Below are 21,901 nucleotides of genomic sequence, written 5' to 3' on the forward strand. Positions count from 1 at the left end.
CCTAAAAATAGGAGTTATTCTGATCGTAGACAGCACAACAAGATCTGGAACTAATCTATATAAGGCCAGGTATTTCAAGAAAAATATATACGAGCAGTAGCAACTATGATCAAAGCTGTGACCTTGTCCACTCGAAGTCATCGACACTGGTGATGCGGTTCTGGAGGAGATGGCTGAGGATATCTCTACAGTGAACCAGGATTGTGAGCAGGGCCTCTAGGGTGGCCTGCTGGTGACAGGGCAGGGGCTCGGACACAAGGTCAGCCAGCTCCTCCACATTGTGGATCACCTGCTGCTTCACCACCACCATGTCCTCCAGCTGCCTTTCACTGCTGAAGCTTTCCTGGCAGTCCTTAGTGAACATGATCTGGGTCTAGGGGACAGAGGGTTAAGGAGGGGTTTTGGTAGCCTGGGTACTAGCCTGTTTCTGCTCTCTTACCAACTCCTTATGGGAATGTCATGCCAAAATATTTGGTTTGACAATGACAGCAATGGAGTTGGCAAAGAGCACAAACAGATCTGGGACCAGGCTATAGAAGGAGACAACAGATCTGGGACCAGGCTATAGAAGGAGACAACAGATCTGGGACCAGGCTATAGAAGGAGACAACAGATCTGGGACAAGCCTAAAGAAGGAGACATCAGATCTGGGACCAGGCTATAGAAGGAGACAGTAGATCTGGGACCAGGCTATAGAAGGAGATAACAGATCTGGGACCAGGCTATAGAAGGAGACAACAGATCTGGGACCGGGCTATAGAAGGAGACAACAGATCTGGGACCAGGCATGTGTTTAGAACACATGTTGGACACAATGTAAGAAGACGGTGTGAAAAGTCTGATGGTCTCACATTGACTTTGGTCTTAAGTTTTCCTTGGCTGTTGATGTAACTTTGACAGGGTAACAGTCACTACATTCATCAGCCTAGTGAACAGGAACTGGAGGACGACGATACACTGTTTAACACATGGTGGGATTTCCCCAATTGTGTAGGTGGATAGTAATAAGTCCTGTCATATTCCTGTTAAATCTATACGTTGCAATGGTAACTTACCACGGTGAGAACGACCTGTCCGGGGTGAGAGAGGACCCATTTCTTAAAGTTCTGAGGATTCCATTCTGACACTCCTATCTTCAAGCGCCTGAAATGATTTGAAACATGATTATTGTATCAGGCTAAACGTTCCCTTGGATATACTGTATCAACACCTTTTGAACAGGAAAGAAAAAGCTACATGCAAAATGGTTACTGTACCTTTTCACTGTGTTGTACATTGCTGTTTCCACATTTCCCATCCATTGCTCCACTGGCCCACGTATTTGAACATTTCTAAAGAATCAAAAGAGAAGAAAGAGTTGTTCTGGGATTCTCGGTAACAGAAGAAAAAACATGAATTAAGCCTAAATGTAAATGTTTCCATTTGGTTTATTATCATGATTGGACTATTTACTTTGGCATGGTCACAGTTTCACCCTCGGCTGAATGTATGCTTGCCACCACATGGTGAATCCTAGCTTGTTCCTGGATGTTCAGGTGACGGATGTTGCTGAAGCATTTTACAAGATGAGGCTTAAAAGTGTTGTAGAGAATGGATTGAATTAAATTGATTAAATAAAAGTACATATTGTTTGAAAGTTGTGAATGAAAATGTCAACATTTTGCACAAGCTTTTACAGCCCAGCTAATCTGTCCATCACCCAGCTCGCTCTCTGTCTAACCGTCTGGTTTCACAGCGCCTCAGAATGGAACTTGAATGAAAGCCTATGGCAGGAAGAAACAACCACTGGGTTTAATTGGCTGATCTCTCAATTCATCACCATCTAGCATAACCCTTAGATTAACCTCCCCTACATTGTGGACTTCATAGCGCGAGCAGCTCAAAGATTTAAACAAGGAAGTGAGTTCCCAAAAATCTGTTAAAAATAGTTTTCATGTATACAGTAACAGTCAAAGGTTTGGACACACCTACTGACCCCTCCTGTCTCAGCCTCCAGTATTTATTCTGCAGTAGTTTATGTGTCAGGGGGCTAGGGTCAGTTTGTTATATCTGGAGGACTTCTCCTGTCCTATTCGGTGTCCTATGTGAATCTAAGTGTAAGTTCTCTAATTCTCTCCTTCTCTCTCTCGGAGGACCTGAGCCCTAGGACCATGCCCCAGGATTACCTGACATGATGACTCCTTGCTGTCCCCAGTCCACCTGGCCCTGCTGCTGCTCCAGTTTCAACTGTTCTGCCTTCTTATTATTCGAACATGCTGATCATTTATGAACATTTGAACATCTTGGCCATGTTCTGTTTTAATCTCCACCCGGCACAGCCAGAAGAGGACTGGCCACCCCACATATGCTCTCTCTAATTCTCTTTTTTTCTCTCTCTCTCGGAGGACCTGAGCCCTAGGACCATGCACCAGGACTACCTGACATGATGACTCCTTGCTGTCCCCAGTCCATTTGACTGTGCTGCTGCTCCAGTTTCAACTGTTCTGCCTTATTATTATACGACCATGCTGGTCATTTATGAACATTTGAACATCTTGGCCATGTTCTGTTATAATCTCCACCCGGCACAGCCAGAAGAGGACTGGCCACCCCACATAGCCTGGTTCCTCTCTAGGTTTCTTCCTAGGTTTTGGCCTTTCTAGGGAGTTTTTCCTAGCCACCGTGCTTCTACACCTGCATTGCTTGCTGTTTGGGGTTTTAGGCTGGGTTTCTGTACAGCACTTTGAGATATCAGCTGATGTACGAAGGGCTATATAAATCAATTTGATTTGATTTGACCCACTCATTCAAGGGTTTTTCTTTATTTTCTTTACTATTTTCTACATTGTAGAATAATAATGAAGACATCAAAACTATGAAATAATATATGGAATCATGTAGTAACCAAAAAAGTGTTAAACAAATCAAAGTATATTTTAGATTCTTCAAAGTAGCCACCCTTTGCCTTGATGACAGCATTGCACACTCTTGGCATTCTCTCAACCAGCTGTTGAAAAACAAATGATAGTCCCACTAAGCACAAACCAGATGGGATGGAGTAGCTATGGTAGCTATGCTGGTTAAGTGTGCTTTGAATTCTAAATAAATCACTGACAGCGTCACCAGCAAAGCACCCCAACACCATCACACCTCCTCCTCTATGCTTCACGGTGGGAACCACACATTCCGAGATCATCCGTTCACCTATCCTGCGTCTCACAAAGACACGGCAGTTGCAACCAAAAATCGCAAATTTGGACTCATGAGATCAAAGGACCTATTTACACCAGTCTAATGTCCATTGTTCGTGTTTCTTGACCCAAGCAAGTCTCTTCTTTTTATTGGTGTACTTTAGGAGTGGTTTCTTTGCAGCAATTCGACCATGAAGGCCTGATTCACACAGTCTCCTCTGAACAGTGGATGTTGAGATGTGTCTGCTACTTGAACGCCGTGAAGCTTTTATTTAGACTACAATCTGAGGTGCAGTTAACTCTAATGAACATATCCTCTGCAGCAGAGGTAACTCTGGGTCTTCCTTTCCTGTGGCGGACCTCATGAGAGCCAGTTTCATCATAGCACTTGATGGTTTTTGCGACTGTACTTGAAGCACCTTGAAAATGTCCAGATTTTCTGACATTTATGTCTTAAAGTAATGATGGACTGTCATTTCTCTTTGCTTACTTGAGCTGTTCTTGCCATAATATGGACTTGGTCTTTTACCAAATAGGGCCATCTTCTGTATACCAACCCTACCTTGTCACAATACAACTGATTGGCTCAAACGCATTAAGAAGGAAAGAAATTCCACAAATGAACTTTCAACAAGGCACACCTATTAATTGAAATGCATTCCAGGTGACTACCTCATGAAGCTGGTTGAGAGAATGCCAAGAGTGTGCAAAGCTTTCATCAATGCAAAGTTTGGCTACTGTGAATAATCTAAAATATATTTTGGATTAGTTTAACACTTTTTTGGTTACTACATGATTCCATATGTGTTATTTCATTATTTTGATGTCTTCACTATTATTCTACGATGTAGAAAATAGTAAAAATCAATAAAAACCATTGAATGAGTAGGTGTGTCCAAACTTATGACTGGTACTGTAAGTTTATATGTCCGAACTCAGAATCAATTGGGCTTTCCAAAAATATAAAATGGTCAATGTGATAGAACGATCTTCACCGTTTTTCAAAGTCCCAGCTAATAGATCTGTACAGACGTAGGATCTTAATTTGATTACGTACTCTTTTGTACTGAGAATTTTCCACAGCAGGAAATGCGAATTTGTAGTGTATTTGAGGTTTAAACAGGCTTTTAAAGTTTGTAATTTCCACTTAAATATGTCCAATTTCATTTGCCATAACAAAAAATGTATCACCCCTATAAAAAATGTCCATTAATTACAATCCACATAATAATTCATTATTTTCCTGTTGTAGCAAACTGGCTCAAATTAAGATCCTACATCTGTAGCAGGCTTGCTCCATCTCCAGCCTCGATTTTAAACACACCCCATTCAAGTCCCACTTTGAAGCACTGTTACCAGTCTCTATATGCGGTAGTAATTGAGCCTGGAGACGAGGTTACAGCTCAGCTAGACCCTACAGACAGGAAATGAAGTGCATTGTGCTTTTGAGAGTCTTCTGTATAAAAGTGAAATATTAACTTCCAGCTGCTGCTTATGTTATTTTCTTTTTAAAGAGTCATTTCTTGGATGGTTAGCCAACACTATGAGATGGGAACCTGAATGGCGTTGTGATTTTTGCTCTGTGACAGAACATCCAGCAGTTCCTCATTGCTGAGGAAGTAGAATCTTGCGAAAACTGATCTTTTGGATTCAAAATAATCCTGCAGAAAACGAAACAAACAGTCAAGTATTGAAATAAACAGCAACTCTGAAAGTAACTAGGATAACATAAATGTTGTGTGAGAGTTGCAAATGAAAATGTCAAAGGTTTTACAGCCCAGTCCTTTTGAGAGTCTGCTGTATCATGTGGTATGCTAGCCTGGGTTCCAGTCTTCTGTATCATGTGGTATGCTACCCTGGGTGCCAGTCTACAGTATCATTAGGTATGCTAGCCTGGGTTCCAGTCTGTTGTATATTGTGATATGCTAGCCTGGGCTCCAGTTTGTTTCTACTCATTACGGAATTGCCATGTTTGAGATGACAATGAATGACAAGGAGTTGACAAGATAGCAGAAACATTCTGACACCCAGGCACCCTAACTCCCTCCAGTACCTCCAGACACTTCTGTATTTTTTCCAGGTGGACGTTGCCAGCCTGCAGCATCTCCAGGACCCCAGGGGCGGTAGCTGCTCTCAGGGCATTAGGCCTGTCATCTGTCCTCCTCATGATCTCCTTCCATGATTGATCCACCTGCAGGAACACCTTGGCCTCCGCTGGGAGCTGTCTAATAGGATGAGGTTCATTCATTTCAAGTCAGAAAAGTACATATTTTGGATTCATTCAATAATTTCTTTGGTACTGTGAGTCTTCTTAAAGGCCAAATGCAGTCAAAAACGTGTTTTACATATACACTATTTCCACACTATGAAGTTGGAATAATACTGTGTAATGATGATAATGCCCTGTAAAAGCTGCTTGATAAGACCGACTGAAATTTCAGTCTGTTTTGGTGGGTTGGAGTTTTTGCCTGACATCACCATGCAGTAAATGAGTTAATAGACCAATAAGAAAGAGTTCCAGTTTCCCCCTCCCCACTCAGACCACTCACAGAAATGGCCCTTTGCTAGGAAGCTATTTTTGTTTATTTTTGACCATTTTAATTGAAAACAATCACAGTAAGGTTTGATTGTTACCCAGAAATGATTAGATACTGAGATAAAAATGGCTCCATTGGACCTTAAACCTACTCCAGGTAGATAGCTACTCCATATTATATCAGATGATATGACTACATGTGCAAGGTATGTCTTTAAAGTGCTGTCAAAAGAACAATTTCCGAAATCATCAACCAGAAGCCTATGTAATAATTAAAATATACTGAACAAACATATAAACGCAACATGTAAAGTGTTGATCCCATGTTTCATGAGCTGAAATAAATGATCCGTGAAATGTCCATATGCACAAAGAAATGATTGATCTCAAATTTTGTGCAGAAATGTGTTTACATCTCTGTTAGTGAGCATTTCTCCTTTGCCAAGATAATCCATCCACCTGACAGGTGTGGCATAACAACAAGCGGATTAAACAGCGTGATCATTACACAGGTGCCCCTTGTGCTGGGGACAATACAAGGCCCGTAAGATGTGCAGTTTTGTCACACAACACAGTGCCACAGATGTCTCAAATTCTGAGGGAGCGTGCAATTGACATGCTGACTGCAGGAATGTCCACCACAGCTGTTGCAAGAGAATGTAATGTTCATTTCTCTACCATAAGCCGCCTCCAACATCGTTTTAGAGAATTTGGCAGTACGTCCAACCGGCTTCACAACCACGTGTAATCACGCCAAACCAGGACCTACACATACGGCTTCTTCACCTGTAGTTTCTCCTGAGGCCAACCACCAGGACAGCTGATGAAACTGAGGAGTATTTCTGGCTATAATAAAACCCTTTTGTGGGGAAAAATCTGATTGGCTGGGCCAGTGGATGGGCCTATGCCCTCCCAGGCCCAACCATGGCTGCTCCTGTCACGTTCGTTATAAGGATCGGACCAAGGCGCAGCGTGGTATACGTACATTCTTTTTTATTAAAAGAATGAAACGCTGAACAAAATAACGACACGTGAAGCTATACGAATAGCGCATACAGGCAACTAAACATAGAACAAGATCCCACAAACACCAAAGGGAAATGGCTACCTAAATATGATCCCCAATCAGAGACATCGATAAACAGCTGCCTCTGATTGGGAACCATATCAGGCCACCATAGACATACAAATCACCTAGACCTACAAAAACTCGACATACAAAAATCCCTAGACAATCAAAAACTAGCGTCCCCACCCTAGTCACACCCTGACCTAACCAAAATATAAAGAAAACAGAGATATCTCAGGTCAGGGCGTGAAAGCGCCCTTGCCCAGTCATGTGAAATCCATAGATTAGGGCCTAATGAATGTATTTATTTATATTTCACAGATTTCTTCATATGAACTGTAACTCAGGAAAATCGTTGAAATTGTTGCGTTTATATTTTTGTTCAGTGTAGATGTATTGTCAGCAGCAGATGAAACACAAGACAATACAATAAACAATACAAACCAAAGTGCCATGACACACACCTCATCCGTTAATACAACACACACAGGTAAAACTACAATAGCTGCCTTGCCTCTGAATCCCTCCAGCAGAGAAGATAGGCTCCAGGTAGAGCCATCTCTTCTGACACATGACCCACTCCTCCAGGGTATGCGAGAACTGGTTCAGCTTCCTCTCCCATTCATCTATCAGATACTAAACAAGAGAGAGATCACATTGTCATCACACACACAATAATACTAAGCCTGGTCCCAGGTCTGTTTGTTCTGTCTTGCCAACTCCTATGGTCATTGTTATGCAGTGTGGCATGACAATGTCCATAGGAGTTGGCAAGACAGAACACACAGTTCTGGGACCAGGCTAACGAATACCACCTTGTCCCCCAACAACTGACAAAACCACAAGATTCAGAGAACTTGATTTGAACTTGAACAGTGATTCCATTATGTACAAATATTATACAGTATTTCTCAAATGTATTTATATATTTTGATTGAATCTTTATTTAACCATTATTTAACCTTTATTTAACCATTATTTAACCTTTATTTAACTAGGCAAGTCAGTTAAGAACAAACTCATATTTACAATGACGGCCTACCCTGGACAAACCCTAACACGGACGACCCTGGGCCAATTGTGTGCGCCGCCCTATGGGACTCCCAATCACAGCCGGTTGTGATACAGCCTGGAATTGAACCAGGTCTGTAGTGACGCCTCTAGCACTGAGATGCAGTGCCTTAGACCGCTGCGTCACTCGGGAGTCCACTCGAGGTTTGAAGCAAAAGACAAATTTATAGAATCTATGATATGAGAAGGGGCAATATTTATTCAAATCATGTTTCTCTCCGGTCACATTTGAATGACACCTGACCTTGATAGGCTCAGCGTAGCGGGATGCCTTGATGCTCATGATAGTGGTCTGACTCTCTTCTAGCTGTGCCATGACGTCGTCTGCCGAGGCGATGATTTTCACCGTGGATGCGTCAGACTGGTGGGTGATCAGACGGAAGTCTGTGTTCCTCCACAGGTCGATCACTTTGTACAGGATGCTCTCTAAAGTGGCCTCATTGGTGGCAGTAGTGGAGATGTCCCCTATCGAACCACTTTGCTGAAGAATCTGCATACATGTCACAGAGGGAAATTTAGAATTTAATTTTACGTTCAGATTATAGTAATTTAGTAAATGTTCTTATCCAGAGCCACTTACAAATAGTGGATTCAACTAAAGTAGGTAAAAAAAAACATATCATGATCGCAATGTTAGAACTTAGAAATGGCCCTTAACGTGATTTCAGACATTTTTTCCAGAAATTCTTAGAAAAGCAAGGTAGATATTTTATTGCTACCATCTAAAGATGCCATACCTTTATGTCTAATAGGTTTCCAAGGGTGAAGTTATCCTCTTTGGTGAAGAATTGTCCGATATAGCTCTGGATGTCTTCCCAGTGTCTCTGACGGAGATAAGGGTTCCTGAGAGCCAGGACGATGGGCAGACAAAGCTTGAAGTCCATCACCTTCTGCTTCAGAATGGGAACTATGTTGTTTTCAGGTAAACCTGAATGACAAAGAAAACAACGTGTATTAGTTGTTTCACATATATTAATTCCTTTACATTCAACCCATCATTTAACACAGCAACACTTGTGATAACACGGAACCACCTGACATGACATGGTGATGAATCCCAACAATAATGATCCTAAAATATCACCTTTCTCTAACATGTAGATGGTCTGTGTAAAGCGGCTGACATCATTTTGCAGATCGTCCACATTGAGCAGCTCGAAGGTGGTGGTTCTCCAACGGCTGTAGTGTTTATCCCATTCCTTCTGCATCCCCCAGAGCATCTTCCTCAGCGTCAGGGCATAGTCCACCTCAGACAGCTCTGCCTCCACTTCGGCAGCGTTAGAACCACGGCCCTGCTTCATGCGGACCACAGTGGAGATCTTCTTCATAGAAAAAGAGTTTCTCAGGAGCTCTCCGTAGCTAGTGTAGCTGTATGCCTTATTGGAGTAGATGGCCACCTCCTCCGAGAGGGCCTGGAGGATCTCATTGGCCACTTTGGGAGACGTATAGGAGCAAAGCAGGATGGGATTGTTCACCTGGGAAATAAGAGATTTGTGACATCTTTAAGCCTGGTCCTACATCTGTTGTCCGGCCATTGGCAGTATGAACAGGTGTGAGACCAGGCGAGGCAGCTTTGTCAGAAAGAGGAAATCATAGATACAAACATGTTAAAACACAATCAAGAATAATGACTCTTATTGAGTATTAAGGAGGGAGAAAAGCACAACAACTGATGAAAGATCAACCGTACCTTCATTTTAACCAGAACAAGCTCATATCTGAGTTGATTTAAGTGTTTGCCCAGATCAACGCTGAACTTGAAGATGTTGTCATCCCTCTTGGTTTCACAGATCATGACAGTGGATTTGAGATGCTGGAAGCTGGGGACGAGGTGCTGGTACAAAGCCAGCTCCTCAGGAGAGATAGTGATCTGGTACTCTTTAGCCATACTATAGAGCTGGATGAGGAACTGATACTGTCTTTCCAGAGTTGGAATCTGCACAGATATCCGACTCAGGAAGGTCAGATGCTCAACAAACTCTTCCACTGTAAAAATGTCTTTATCCAGCTTTTTAAGAGCTCCTCTGATCACCTGATTGAACAGATTGAGAGAGGAAAGTATAACCGAAAAGTAGTACTGGTCAAAGCACTCCTCAACGCAATTACAATAACTTCAAAATATGAATAGCCTGAACATGAATTATGCAAGTCTAAAGTTTACTTCATGACTGTAGGTAGAGTATCTGGTATTTAGACGCGCTTAAACAACAACACTAACAAAAACTATGGTATACTAATGTACTATTTAACAAACCTCCATCAGTTCCAGATTCTTCTTCTTTACAATGGAGGGGAGCATGGAGTGAATGGTAAAGATGAGAGCCTCTGGGTAGGGCAGGCAGTTTGACTGGTACTGGTGACACCTGACCAGGATCATGTTGACACGGGTCTCAGTCTCTATCCTTTTCATCAGCCTGATGCTCTCTGTGTGCACCGCCAAGATGGCCTTGATATCCTGGGGAGACCATTTCTCCCCGGCCAAGAACCCATCCATGTCAGTCAACATGGCTGTCTCCACCATATCACAGAACTTCTCTAGCCTCTGACAGTGCTTCTCCACTCCCTGCATCCCTCGCTGGACGGTACTGAGGATGTCCGACAGCTGGAAATCAACAAACACATCAGATGTGTATCACCTGTATCAAGGTCTATGTCATATGTCAACAAACCATATTTAGAATATAGAAAAACATGTCAAACTAGTAATAGGTAAGTGACAAACAACTACAATTCTATGGAAAATAACTATTCAAAAAGTATCTCAATTATTCCCACAGTGACCTCCACAGTGACCCTCCACCTCCACAGTGACCCTCCACAGTGACCCTCCACAGTGACCTCCACAGTGACCCTCCCTCCCCCAGCACTTTTTATTTTATATGATACAATGACTATAAGTACAAGCCAAAGACTTGTGAGAAAATGACAAAGGGTCAAAGATCATACTCCCAAAAAACGCTAACCTCCCCTGTTATTGTAATAGTGATAGGTTAGCATATCTTGGGGCTATGATATTTGGCCTGTAACTTTCTTACTTATCATTCATTATTCACAATTCATTCAGGACTATCCGTAAGCATGGTAGCATCCACATTAATGTAGAAGTATTAACTTCAAAATTACACAATAAAATATTACCATTCATTTCTATCGGCACAAAATAATCTGAAACACAACCAAAACAAACAGCAAATGCATCCAACAAGTTGTACTTGTAGCCATTGCGTAGGAATATGGGACCAAAGACTATTGAGAGCATTTTGACTGGCTGCATCACCACTTGGTAAAGCAGCCCCAAGGCACCTGACTGTAAGGCTCTCCAGAGAATGGTGAGTACGGCCCAGTACATCACTGGGGCAGAGCTCCCTGCCATCCAGGATCTCTGTGTCAGAGGAACTTTATTTTATTTAACCTTTATTTAACTAGGCAAGTCAGTTAAGAACAAATTCTTATTTACAATGGCCGGCCTACCACGGACGATGCTGGGCCAATAGTGCGCCGCCAGTTGTGATACAGCTTGAAATCAAACCAAGGTCTGTAATGACGCCTCTAGCACTGAGATGCAGTGCCTTAGACCACTGCGCCAGTCAGGAGCCCAACAAATTGTCAAAGACTCCAGTCACTCAAGCCAAACTGTTCTCTCTGCTACCACACCACAAGCGGTACCAGTGCACCAAGTGGGGAAACAACAGGACCCTGAACAGCTTCCACCCCCATGCCATAAGACTTCTAAACCAGGCTACTAAATAGTTCATCAAATGGTTACCGGGACAACCTGCATTGACACTTTTTTGAACAAACTCTCTTTGAACAAACACTGACTCTATGTACACACACACACTGGTCTCTACCCAAACACTCGCACATACTTACACGCTGACATCCCAACACACACACTACTGTACATATATCCACACACACATAACATGCGCAAACATGCTTACTGATGACACTCACACACTCACCATATACACTGCTGCTACAGCTCAATCTATTATCTATCCTGTTGCCTAGCCACTTTATCCCTACCTACCTACAGTATACAGTGCATTCGGAAAATATTCAGACCCCTTGACTTTTTACACATTTTCTTACGTTACAGCCTTATTCTAAAATCGATTACATAGATTTTTTCCCCCTCATCAATCTACACACAATAAAACATAATGACAAAGCAAAAACAGGTTTTGATAATACTTTTTTGCAAATTTATTGCAAATAAAAAAACTGAAATATCACATTTACATACTGTAAGTGTTTAGAGCACCTTTGGCAGCAATTACAGCCTCATGTCTTTTTGGGTATGACGCTACAAGCTTGGCACACCTGAATTTGTGGAGTTTCTTCCATTCTTCTCTGAAGATCCTCTCAAGCTCTGTTCGGTTGGATGGGGAGCATCACTGAACAGCTATTTTCAGGTCTCTCCGGAGATGTTCAATCGGGTTCAAGTCCGGGCTCTGGCTGGGCCACTCAAGGACATTCAGAGACTTGTCCCGAAGCCACTACTGCGTTGTCTTGGCTGTGTGCTTAGGGTCATTGTCCTGCTGGAAGGTGAACCTTCGCCCCAGTCTGAGGTCCTGAGGGCTCTGGAGCAGGTTTTCATCAAGAATCTTTCTGTACTTCATTGTTTATTTTTCCCTCAATACTGACTAGTCTCCCAGTCCCTGCCGCTGAAAAACATCCCCACAGCATGATGCTGCCACCACCATGTTTCACCATAGGGATGGTGCCAGTTTTACTCCAGACGTGACACTTGGCATTCAAGCCAAAGAGTTTAATCTTTGATTTTATCAGACCAGAGAATCTTGTTTTTCATGGTCTGAGAGTCCTTTAGGTGCCTTTTGGCAAATTCCAAGCAGGCTGTCATGTGCCTTTTACTGAGGAGTGGCTTCCGTCAGGCCACTCTAACATAAAGGCCTGATTGGTGGAGTGCTGCAGAGATGGTTGTCCTTCTAGAAGGTTCTCCCATCTCCACAGAGGAACTCTGGAGCTCTTGGTCACCACCCTGACCAAAACGCTTCTCCCCCGATTGCTCAGTTTGGCATGGGAGGCCAGCTCTAGGAAGAGTCTTGTTAGTTCCAAACTTGCCATATTGCACACAGGATGCATGCTTTGTATTTTTTTGTATTCTGTACAGGTTTCCTTCTCTTCACTCTGTCAATTAGGTTGGTATATGGAGTAACTACAATGTTGTTGTCCATCCTCAGTTTTCTCCTATCACAGCCATTAAACTCTGTAACTATTTTAAAGTCACCATTGGCCTGAGCGGTTTCCTTCCTCTCCGACAACTGAGTTAGGAAGGACACCTGTATCTTAGTAGTGATTGATAGTATTAGTATTGATACACCATCCAAAGTGTAATTAATAACTTCCCCATGCTCATAGGGACATTCAATGTCTGCTTTTTTTGGTCCATCTACCAATCGATGCCCTTCTTTGTGAGGCATTAGAAAACCTCCCTGGTCTTTGTGGTTGAATCTGTGTTTGAAATTCACTGCTCGACAGATAATTGTATGTGTGGGGTACAGAGATGAGGTATGCAATTTATTATGTCTTGTTAAGCACATTTTTAATCCTGAATTTATTTAAGCTTTCCATAACTAATGGTTTGACTCAAGACATTTCAGCTTTTCTTTTTTAATTCATTTGTAAAAATGTCAAAAAATATAATTCTACTTTTTTTAAAATAATTATAATTTGTAACCTTTATTTAACTAGGCAAGTCAGTTAAGAACACATTCTTATTTTCAATGACAACCTAAGAACTAACTGCCTTGTTCAGGGGCAGAATGACAGATTTTCACCTTGTCAGCTCGGGGATTCGATCTTGCAACCTCTCGGTTACTAATCCAATTGTTATGCCCTGACCTTAGAGCCTTTTTATGTGTCTATTTGGTTTGGTCAGGGTGTGATTTGGGGTGGGCATTCTATGTTTTGTTATCTATGATTTTTGTATTTCTATGTTTTGGCCGGGTATGGTTCTCAATCAGGGACAGCTGTCTATCGTTGTCTCTGATTGGGAACCATACTTAGGTAGCCCGTTTTCCCTCCTTTCTTTGTGTGCATTTCACTGTAAGTCTACACCTGTTATTTATAAAATATGTGACAAATACATTTTGATTTCATATGTTGTGTGGTCCTCCCACTAAAACTCGGGAAAACATACAGTTTATCAGGCTACAGATGAAATAAGTTATGATGAACATCACAGGGTGGTGAAAGTTGATGAGCTTCATGCTGCTTTTGTTTTGATGCAGATGATGTCTTTTGGAATGAAAATCTGTTGCCAATTGGATGGAAACCTACCTGTGAAATGTGGTTGTCGTACCTAGCTACCTTAAATGCACTAACTGTGTAAGTCTCACCGGATAAGAGCATCAGCTAAGAGCATGTAACGGAGAACAGCTCCGCCTCCGACGCGTATAACACATGATTCGATGATGCTGGTGTGATAGTGTGACATGCCATACAGGTGACATGTGTACGTGTGAGATGCGTATACGTGTCACTGTGAGTGCTGCATAGTTACGTACATCAGACTGGAAAGCGGGATCTGTCCCCAGTAACAGCTCCAGCTCAGGCCATGGTCGGAGATGTTGGTCTCTTTCCTTCTCCAGCTCCTCGTCAACAGACAGTTTCAGGTCAAACACAGGGGGCGAGTGCAAGTCCAGGAGATTAGGGTCTTGGTTGAAGGATGTCTGTTTGGCTGAGTGAAATCAATGTAATTAATATATTAGGGCAAATGTGTAACTGTAAAACAGTTAGAGATAATTGTTACAATCCAGTGCTTATTACATTTCTGTAGATTACTAATTATTCATGGCGTGTCGCAAATGGCACCTTATTCCCTATACCCAGTCAAAAGTTTGGACACACCTACTCATTCAAGGGTTTTCTATATTTGTACTATTTTCTACATTGTAGGACAATAGCAAAGCCATCAAAACTATGAAATAACACATATGGAATCATGGTGTCACCAAAAAAAATTGTTAAACCATTCAAAATATATTTGAGATTTGAGATTTTTCAAAGTACCCACCCTTTGCCTTGACAGCTTTGCACACTCTTAGCATTCTCTCAACCAGCTTCAGCTGGAATGCTTTTCCAACAGTCTTGAATGAGTTCCCACATATGCTGAGCACTTGTTGGCTCTGCGGTACAACTCATCCCAAACCATCTCAATTGGGTTGAGGTTGGGTGATTGTGGAGGCCAGGTCATCTGGTGCATTACTCCATCACTCTCCTTCTTGGTCAAATAGCCCTTACACAGCCTGGAGGTGTGTTGGGTCATTGTCATGTTGAAAAACAAATTATAGTCCCACTAAGCGTAAACCAAATGGGATGGTGTATCGCTGCAGACTGCTGTGGTAGCCATGCTGGTTAAGTATGCCTTGAATTCTAAATAAATCACTGACTGTGTCACCAGCAAAGCACCCCACACCATCACACCTCCCCCTCCATGCTTCACGGTGGGAACCACACATTCCGAGATCATCCGTTCACCTACTCTGCGTCTCACAAAGACACGGCTGTTGGAACCAAACATTTGCAAATTTGGACTCATCAGGCCAAAGGACAGATTTCCACCGGTCTGATGTCCATTGTTCGTGTTTCTTTGCCCAAGCAAGTCTCTTCCTCTTATTGGTGTGCTCTAAGTAGTGTTTTTTTTGCAGCAATTCGACCATGAAGGTTTGATTCACGCATTCTCCTCTGAACAGTTGATGTTGAGATGTGTCTGTTACTTGAGGTCTGTGAAGCATTTATTTGGGCTGAAATTTCTGAGGCTGGTAACTCTAATGAACTTATCCTCTGCAGCAGAGATAACTCTGGGTCTTCCTTTCCTGTGGTGCCCTCATGAGAGAGAGTTTCATCATGGTTTTTGCAACTGCAATTGAAGGAACTTTCAAAGTTATTGAAATTTTCCAGATTGACTGACCTTCATGCCTTAAAGTAATGATGGACTGTCATTTGTCTTTTCTTATTTGAGCTGTTATTGGCATAATATTGACTTGGCCTTTTACCAAATAGGGCTATCTTCTGTATACCACCCCTTCTGTACCTTGTCACAACACAACTGATTGGCTCAAACACAATAAATTCCACAAATTAATGTTTAACAAGGCATTAACTGTTCATTGAAATGCATTCCTGGTAACTATCTCATGAAGCTGGTTGAGAGAATGCCAAGAGTGTGCAAAACTGTCATCAAGGCAAAGGGTGGCTACTTTGAAGAATCTCAAATATAAAATATATTTTGATTTGTTGAACACATTTTTGGTTACTACACTTTTCATAGTTTTGATGTCTTCACTATTATTCTGCAATGTAGAAAATAGTACAAATTAAGAAAAACCCTGGAATGAGTAGGTGTGTCCAAACTTTGACTGGTACTGTATGTAATTAAGGTGTTTCAGTTTTTTATAACTGTTTTCGCTTTGTCCTTATGGGGGTATTGTGATGTCATTATGGGGTATTGTGATGTCATTATGGGGTATTGTGTGTAGATTGATGAGTTTAAAAAAGCATGTTAAAATAAGGCTGTAATGTAACAAAATTTGGGAAAAGTCAAGGGGTCTGAATACTTTCCGAAGGCACTGTATGCTGCATGTAGGGAATAGTGTGCCATCTGGGACACAGTCCATTACCGTCTAGCAAAGCTCTGCACTTTAAAACAGCATAATACTTATGAACCTACAGTATTTACAAAACAACAAGGCTGTGAATTTAAATCTTTAGAGAATGTCTTACCAATGACTTGTTCAAATCCTTGTAGCACCTGTTGAATGTGCAGTGTGAAGTCATCAAGGCAGGGATAGATGGTTAGCTTCACTCGTTTGCTGGGCGAACTAGGAGAAGGAAAACAACAGCATCTGTGTAATATAATCACTTCACTGACTGAGCTGACTGACAGATTAGCAGAAAAACACTAGCTGAATCATACATTTTCCTAATAGAGGAACATGGAGCGATACAGTTTATGTAATATATAAGTGAAGTCATACCGCCATGGAGTCTCCTCACGGGAAACCTCTTTATCCTTCTCTGTATCTAGGTTGAGAAAACACTAAGCTTCAGCAGACATTTAAGTTCGAACACCTTAGTTCATAATATCTATTTTAGTTGTTTTTTTTACTATAAATGGGATTCACCTTTTGTGTCGACTTCAGAGTGGAGCTCTGTTGTGGCTGTCCCTTTGGCTGAGACATCATCTGTCATTGGCTGGTTCACAGGTGTGACTGTAAGCAGGACGTTCACTTCAAATACAGCCTGGATCTCTTCTTTAGGCTCTTCCCTTTTCAAATCTGGTAGCATCTAGAAATGTAATCTCAGTTAACCCAGAAAGTAAAGTTTGTCCACGAGAGATTACTAGAAAATGTGATACTACAAGTCAATTTAGTATTACAAGTGACGCATTGTTTAGTGATGTTTACATGTTTCTGACCACATTGGCACAATAGATAAAAGCTGATCTACCTTGTTAACAAGCTGTGGTCGGCCTTGGCTGTGTGAAGAAAGTTTATGCGCCGCATTACGACCAGTTGGCTCTTTGATAATATTCATGTAAGGTCCACTTGCATCCATCCTTGCCATCTTTCTAGGGAGTACACAGGGAAATATTTCAACATCGCAAGCATGCTAAGTAAACTCACTGACAAATGCTATAACCTTACTATATTTCCATTAAAAACCACTTACATTGTCTTTTGTCTTCTCTCTTTCACTCCATTAGTGTTAGAGGACTCTCGGAGGAACAACAGAAGGAGTTGAACTGCAGATCTGACCAAGACACAGAGCATCTCTTCAAACATTCTGTCTATCAGGTTGAGGAAGTGGCTGAAGCGACACAAGAGGATCCGCCACTCAGCCACCTCAGCATACAGCGGCCTGTTGGTCGACTGAGAGGACAGAGGGAGGAACAGTCTCTCTGCACCGTGGACCTCTGCTGCCTGACAAGACAAAAGACAGTACAATGATATATTGAATATATCTTATTCAATATAAAATGTCTCAGAGTAGGAGTGCTGATCTGCCTTTTAGATCATATTGACTATTATAAACTGGGTGGTTCAAGCCCTGAATGCTGATTGGCTGACAGCCGTGGTATATCAGACCGTATACCATGGGTATGACAAAACATTCATTTTTACTGCTCTAATTAAGTTGGTAACCAGGTTATAATAGCAATATGGCACCTTGGGATTTGTGGTATATTGCCAATATACCACGGCTAAGGGCTGTATTCAGGCACTCCTCCACATTGCATTGTGCATAAGAACAGCCTTTACAACTTGGTATATTGGCCATATACCACACCCCCTCTTGCCTTATTGCGTAAAATATTCCATGGATCTGATCCTATATCAACACTCCGCCTCTGAGGTTCTTTATGAATTAGGGCTCAGATCTGTTTGTGTTGTCATGCCAACACCTATGGTTGTTGTCATGCCAAACATCAAAACCAGGGTAGATCAGCAGAGGATAGTGACAGAGATGTGTTTTCAGGACTCTTAAATGACATGTCCTCGTAACAATCTAGAGGACGAATACAGTGTACCTTCAGACAAGCTGCGCGAATCAAAGTGGCAACTTTGTGGTGAAGGCAGTGAAGTTGTCTCAGTGCTACAGCACATTGTTGGGTCTGGGCCTCACAGAAGCCTATCAAGGAGTATGTGGTGGATTTATCCAACTAGGTAGAATAAACAAAACCATGTTATTAGAAAGGAGTTGAAAACAAGATAGTTATCCCCAAAAAACATGGCCCTACCTTTGTTAAAACAATGGCACCGTCAGAATCCCCATATCTTGTCTTGTCACTGGCCATCTCAAAAAGTCCTTTGATTTCAACCAGACATCTCAAGAAGATGTCATCAGTAAAAAAAAGACCTTTGGATAATATTTCCCTAAAAAAAATTTAAAAAAAATAAAAAGCTCTTAAATTCTATTTGGAAGGTATTTAATAGTATGGAGACAAAGAAATGCAGAACAAGAAGAACAAGAAGAAGACAAGGCAACAATGGCCTTCCCGAGACTTATTATAAGACAAATGAAATATCATGTGGCACGTAATATTTGATCAACACTCACTTAGCTTTTTTGGTCTTTGAGTGGCATACTGTGACCTTCCAGATTGTAAATGCCTTCCAAATTCTACAGAGAGCAAAAAGTTCATAGTAAAACTGGATTACAGTATTTTACGATATTACATCACATACTTTCCACATACACATATCAGATACACACTTTTCATCATCCTTCTATAAGAACGACCATACAAACCTGAATTTTGCAAACAATGGCAACTTGAAGATTTTGAAAAACAGTTCTCTTTCAGAAAGCCAGTCTATTACAGACATGATTTCACCACTTCTGTCCTCCAAAACAGACACCTATAAAATAAAACTGAGTGAAGTGGACTCTTTGGGATGGTTTCCTGGACATTAGTCTTGGACTAAAATTAAAAGCACGTTGAAGAATCTCCATTGAACATGCCAGGGCTCATATCCCCAAAAAACTATCAGAGTAGGAAAGCTGATCAAGGATCAGTTTCACTGTTTAGATTATAATTCATAGAATTAGATGGATAGATCCTAGATCTGCACTCTTGCTTTGAGATGCTTTGTGGATACAGGCCCAGGACTAGGCTTTACTTGTGTTCTGGGAAACCTGCCCATAAAATAGGAGTAAATTATGTGTGCATCCCAAATAGTAACAAAAGCCATATATAGTACACTACTTGTGTCCCTTGTCAAAAGTTGTGCCCTATACAGAGAATAGCAATCTATGGGTGCGTTTGTAAATTCAATCTGGAGTGCCAGAGTGCGCTCTGTGCATTCGTAAATTCAACCTGGGGTGCCAGAGTGCGCTCTGTGCGTTCATAAATTCAGAGCGTTGAGAGAAAAAAAATCTCACTCTAACCATTTTACTCGCCCTAGCAGACGTGGTTAGGGTGTTTTCATGTTATCTAGAGGGTTGGTGACGGTAACCGTTCTGCTGGCAACATTTTATTTACACTTTTTTGCTGACGTTTACTGACACCGGCCATATTCAACGGGTGTTGAGCATCCGTAAATTCATCAGTTATTCTGCGCTCTGGCATACTAAGAAGAGAGTGCTCTGAAATCGGAGTAGATAGCCAGAGTGAATTTACTAACGTAGCCTATGTATTTTCACCAACGTTTAACAGTTCAACCGTGAACTTGTTGAACTGACCTTGAATATGCATGAAGCGCTGACGGTCCAGTACTGACAGCTCTGTTTAGCTGTCTGGACAGAAACCACCTGAAGATCATAGGGGTTGGGCTGGATTTTGAGGTCACCTCTGTTCCTCATCAGACAGTACACATACTCTCCAGGATCCTTTTTAGTCCCCTCAGGGATTTCCTGCACAACATCCACAAGGAAGTTAGATTTGCATTGATTCAAATGATGATTATGAAGACGTATGCCAATGATTACAAAATATCTCTAGTGTATTTAAAAAACAACAACAAACAATTTAACTGTTATACTTATATAAGCCTAGTCTTGGACAAATTTTTTATATATATATTTTTTATATATATATATATATATATATATATATATATATATATATATATATATATATGTAAAATATAAAAACGGTGGACTGCAGAGACTCAATGATAAAGTTCACATCAATTGATCATATAGGCTAGTAGCTAAAATGGTGGAGACCAACCTGTATGTTCTGTGTGCATGCTTTTGCTATTCTCCTGTCAGGAATCTCAGTGGACCAGCCCAGTTTTCCTCTCAATCTGATTATGTGGCTCACAACACAGTCATTGTCAGGCTCTGTTGGGAACCAACAATGTACAATAATTATGCTACGTCTAATGTCCTCACCCTGACATGTAGGCTATGTACAGAATAGCCTACATTAAAAAAGCTAAGTGCAGCAAAAAAGCTTAATCAACCAGTTCCGAGTAACTGTTTCGGGGTAATCTACCTTTTGCATCAAAGTGGACGTCTTTCACTCTTTGTCCTTTATAGTTCCATGTGTCGGGGATCATTGAGGCTTCACACGTGTGTTTAATTGGTTCAATGACCCCTCTTTTCAGACACAGTGGCTCCTGCTTTCTGGGCTGGAACATGCAGCCAACTAGAGAAACAGAAATGTTGCACGCACAATGATTTTGCTTACAAAATCCATTAAAATGCAACAAATGAGGATGAGACTCACTTTTCTTAATGCTCCTTCCATGTAAAGGAGACCTGGACACATTTGATGATAGTGCATTTTCAGTGGGAGATTCTCCCACACCTGATAATTTACTCAATTTTATACATGATCTGTTGACATGTTTGTTTTTCTTTAGTAACCTGTAAAAATGACAAAAATGTACAAATCCATACTGACAAGTAGCTAAGTTTCTTATCGAATTCAAAATACCACTTTTCTATATAATTGACAAACTTACATAGAAATGTAACTCTCTTCTTTTTCCTTGACATTCTTCCTGTGGAGTAAAGTATCAATCCTTGGTGGAAGTTCATTGGATCCTTTTCCTGAAGAAGAGCCTGGAGACTGCTGGAAGTTTGAAACCGTCAGATGCTGAAAATCTCACATTAGCTAGCGTTATAATGACATAAACTAGAAGACTATTTCATTAGTTAGCCAGATCCATGGGATACATGTTACAGTATCAGGGTTGGGGAGTAATGGATTACATGTAATCCGTTACATGTAAGGGATTACAAAAAACGGCAACTGTAAACCCTTACGTTACCAGCAAAAATACTGTAATCAGATTACAGATACTTGATAAAAATTAGATGATTACTTCGAGGATTACTTTTACATTCAGAAAGGATGTTTGCGAAAAAAAATCTTTGACACTCCTCTGTTTTCTCAATGAAATGCAAATCAGCATTGAAAAAAGGTGCAAGTCAGAGACCACTATGATGACACACCAAATGTGTTTGATGGATCGTGGGAAGAGCAGGAATGGGCTTTTGTAGGCTACAGTTTTTTTTAAACTTGTGGACAGCCAGTGAAAAATGCACTCTTGCAACAGCTGCATATTGAGGATC

The 21,901-nt window shown here is 41.3% G+C and overlaps 1 protein-coding gene across 1 annotated transcript in view; it reads right to left on the bottom strand.

Moving 5' to 3' along the window:
- Positions 1 to 20,880, bottom strand: part of LOC109904605 (dynein heavy chain 6, axonemal) — a 62,347-nt gene extending 41,467 nt beyond the window's left edge. The window contains exons 1-21 of the mRNA XM_031787596.1: positions 20,817 to 20,880; positions 20,550 to 20,662; positions 20,060 to 20,230; positions 17,546 to 17,796; positions 17,324 to 17,444; positions 16,999 to 17,161; positions 16,852 to 16,897; positions 16,598 to 16,695; positions 14,332 to 14,552; positions 10,101 to 10,448; positions 9,537 to 9,878; positions 8,931 to 9,321; positions 8,584 to 8,774; positions 8,091 to 8,336; positions 7,290 to 7,411; positions 5,224 to 5,395; positions 4,727 to 4,831; positions 1,453 to 1,571; positions 1,257 to 1,331; positions 1,056 to 1,143; positions 123 to 373 (exon numbers count right to left, since the gene is read on the bottom strand). Coding sequence (XP_031643456.1) covers positions 123 to 373; positions 1,056 to 1,143; positions 1,257 to 1,331; positions 1,453 to 1,571; positions 4,727 to 4,831; positions 5,224 to 5,395; positions 7,290 to 7,411; positions 8,091 to 8,336; positions 8,584 to 8,774; positions 8,931 to 9,321; positions 9,537 to 9,878; positions 10,101 to 10,448; positions 14,332 to 14,552; positions 16,598 to 16,695; positions 16,852 to 16,897; positions 16,999 to 17,161; positions 17,324 to 17,444; positions 17,546 to 17,796; positions 20,060 to 20,230; positions 20,550 to 20,662; positions 20,817 to 20,880 — 3,698 coding nt within the window. The remainder of the gene's footprint in view (positions 1 to 122; positions 374 to 1,055; positions 1,144 to 1,256; positions 1,332 to 1,452; positions 1,572 to 4,726; positions 4,832 to 5,223; positions 5,396 to 7,289; positions 7,412 to 8,090; positions 8,337 to 8,583; positions 8,775 to 8,930; positions 9,322 to 9,536; positions 9,879 to 10,100; positions 10,449 to 14,331; positions 14,553 to 16,597; positions 16,696 to 16,851; positions 16,898 to 16,998; positions 17,162 to 17,323; positions 17,445 to 17,545; positions 17,797 to 20,059; positions 20,231 to 20,549; positions 20,663 to 20,816) is intronic.
- Positions 20,881 to 21,901: the final 1,021 nt, after the last annotated feature.

The sequence above is a fragment of the Oncorhynchus kisutch genome, linkage group LG14 (assembly GCF_002021735.2).
Source record: "Oncorhynchus kisutch isolate 150728-3 linkage group LG14, Okis_V2, whole genome shotgun sequence".
Taxonomy (NCBI): Eukaryota; Metazoa; Chordata; class Actinopteri; order Salmoniformes; family Salmonidae; genus Oncorhynchus; species Oncorhynchus kisutch.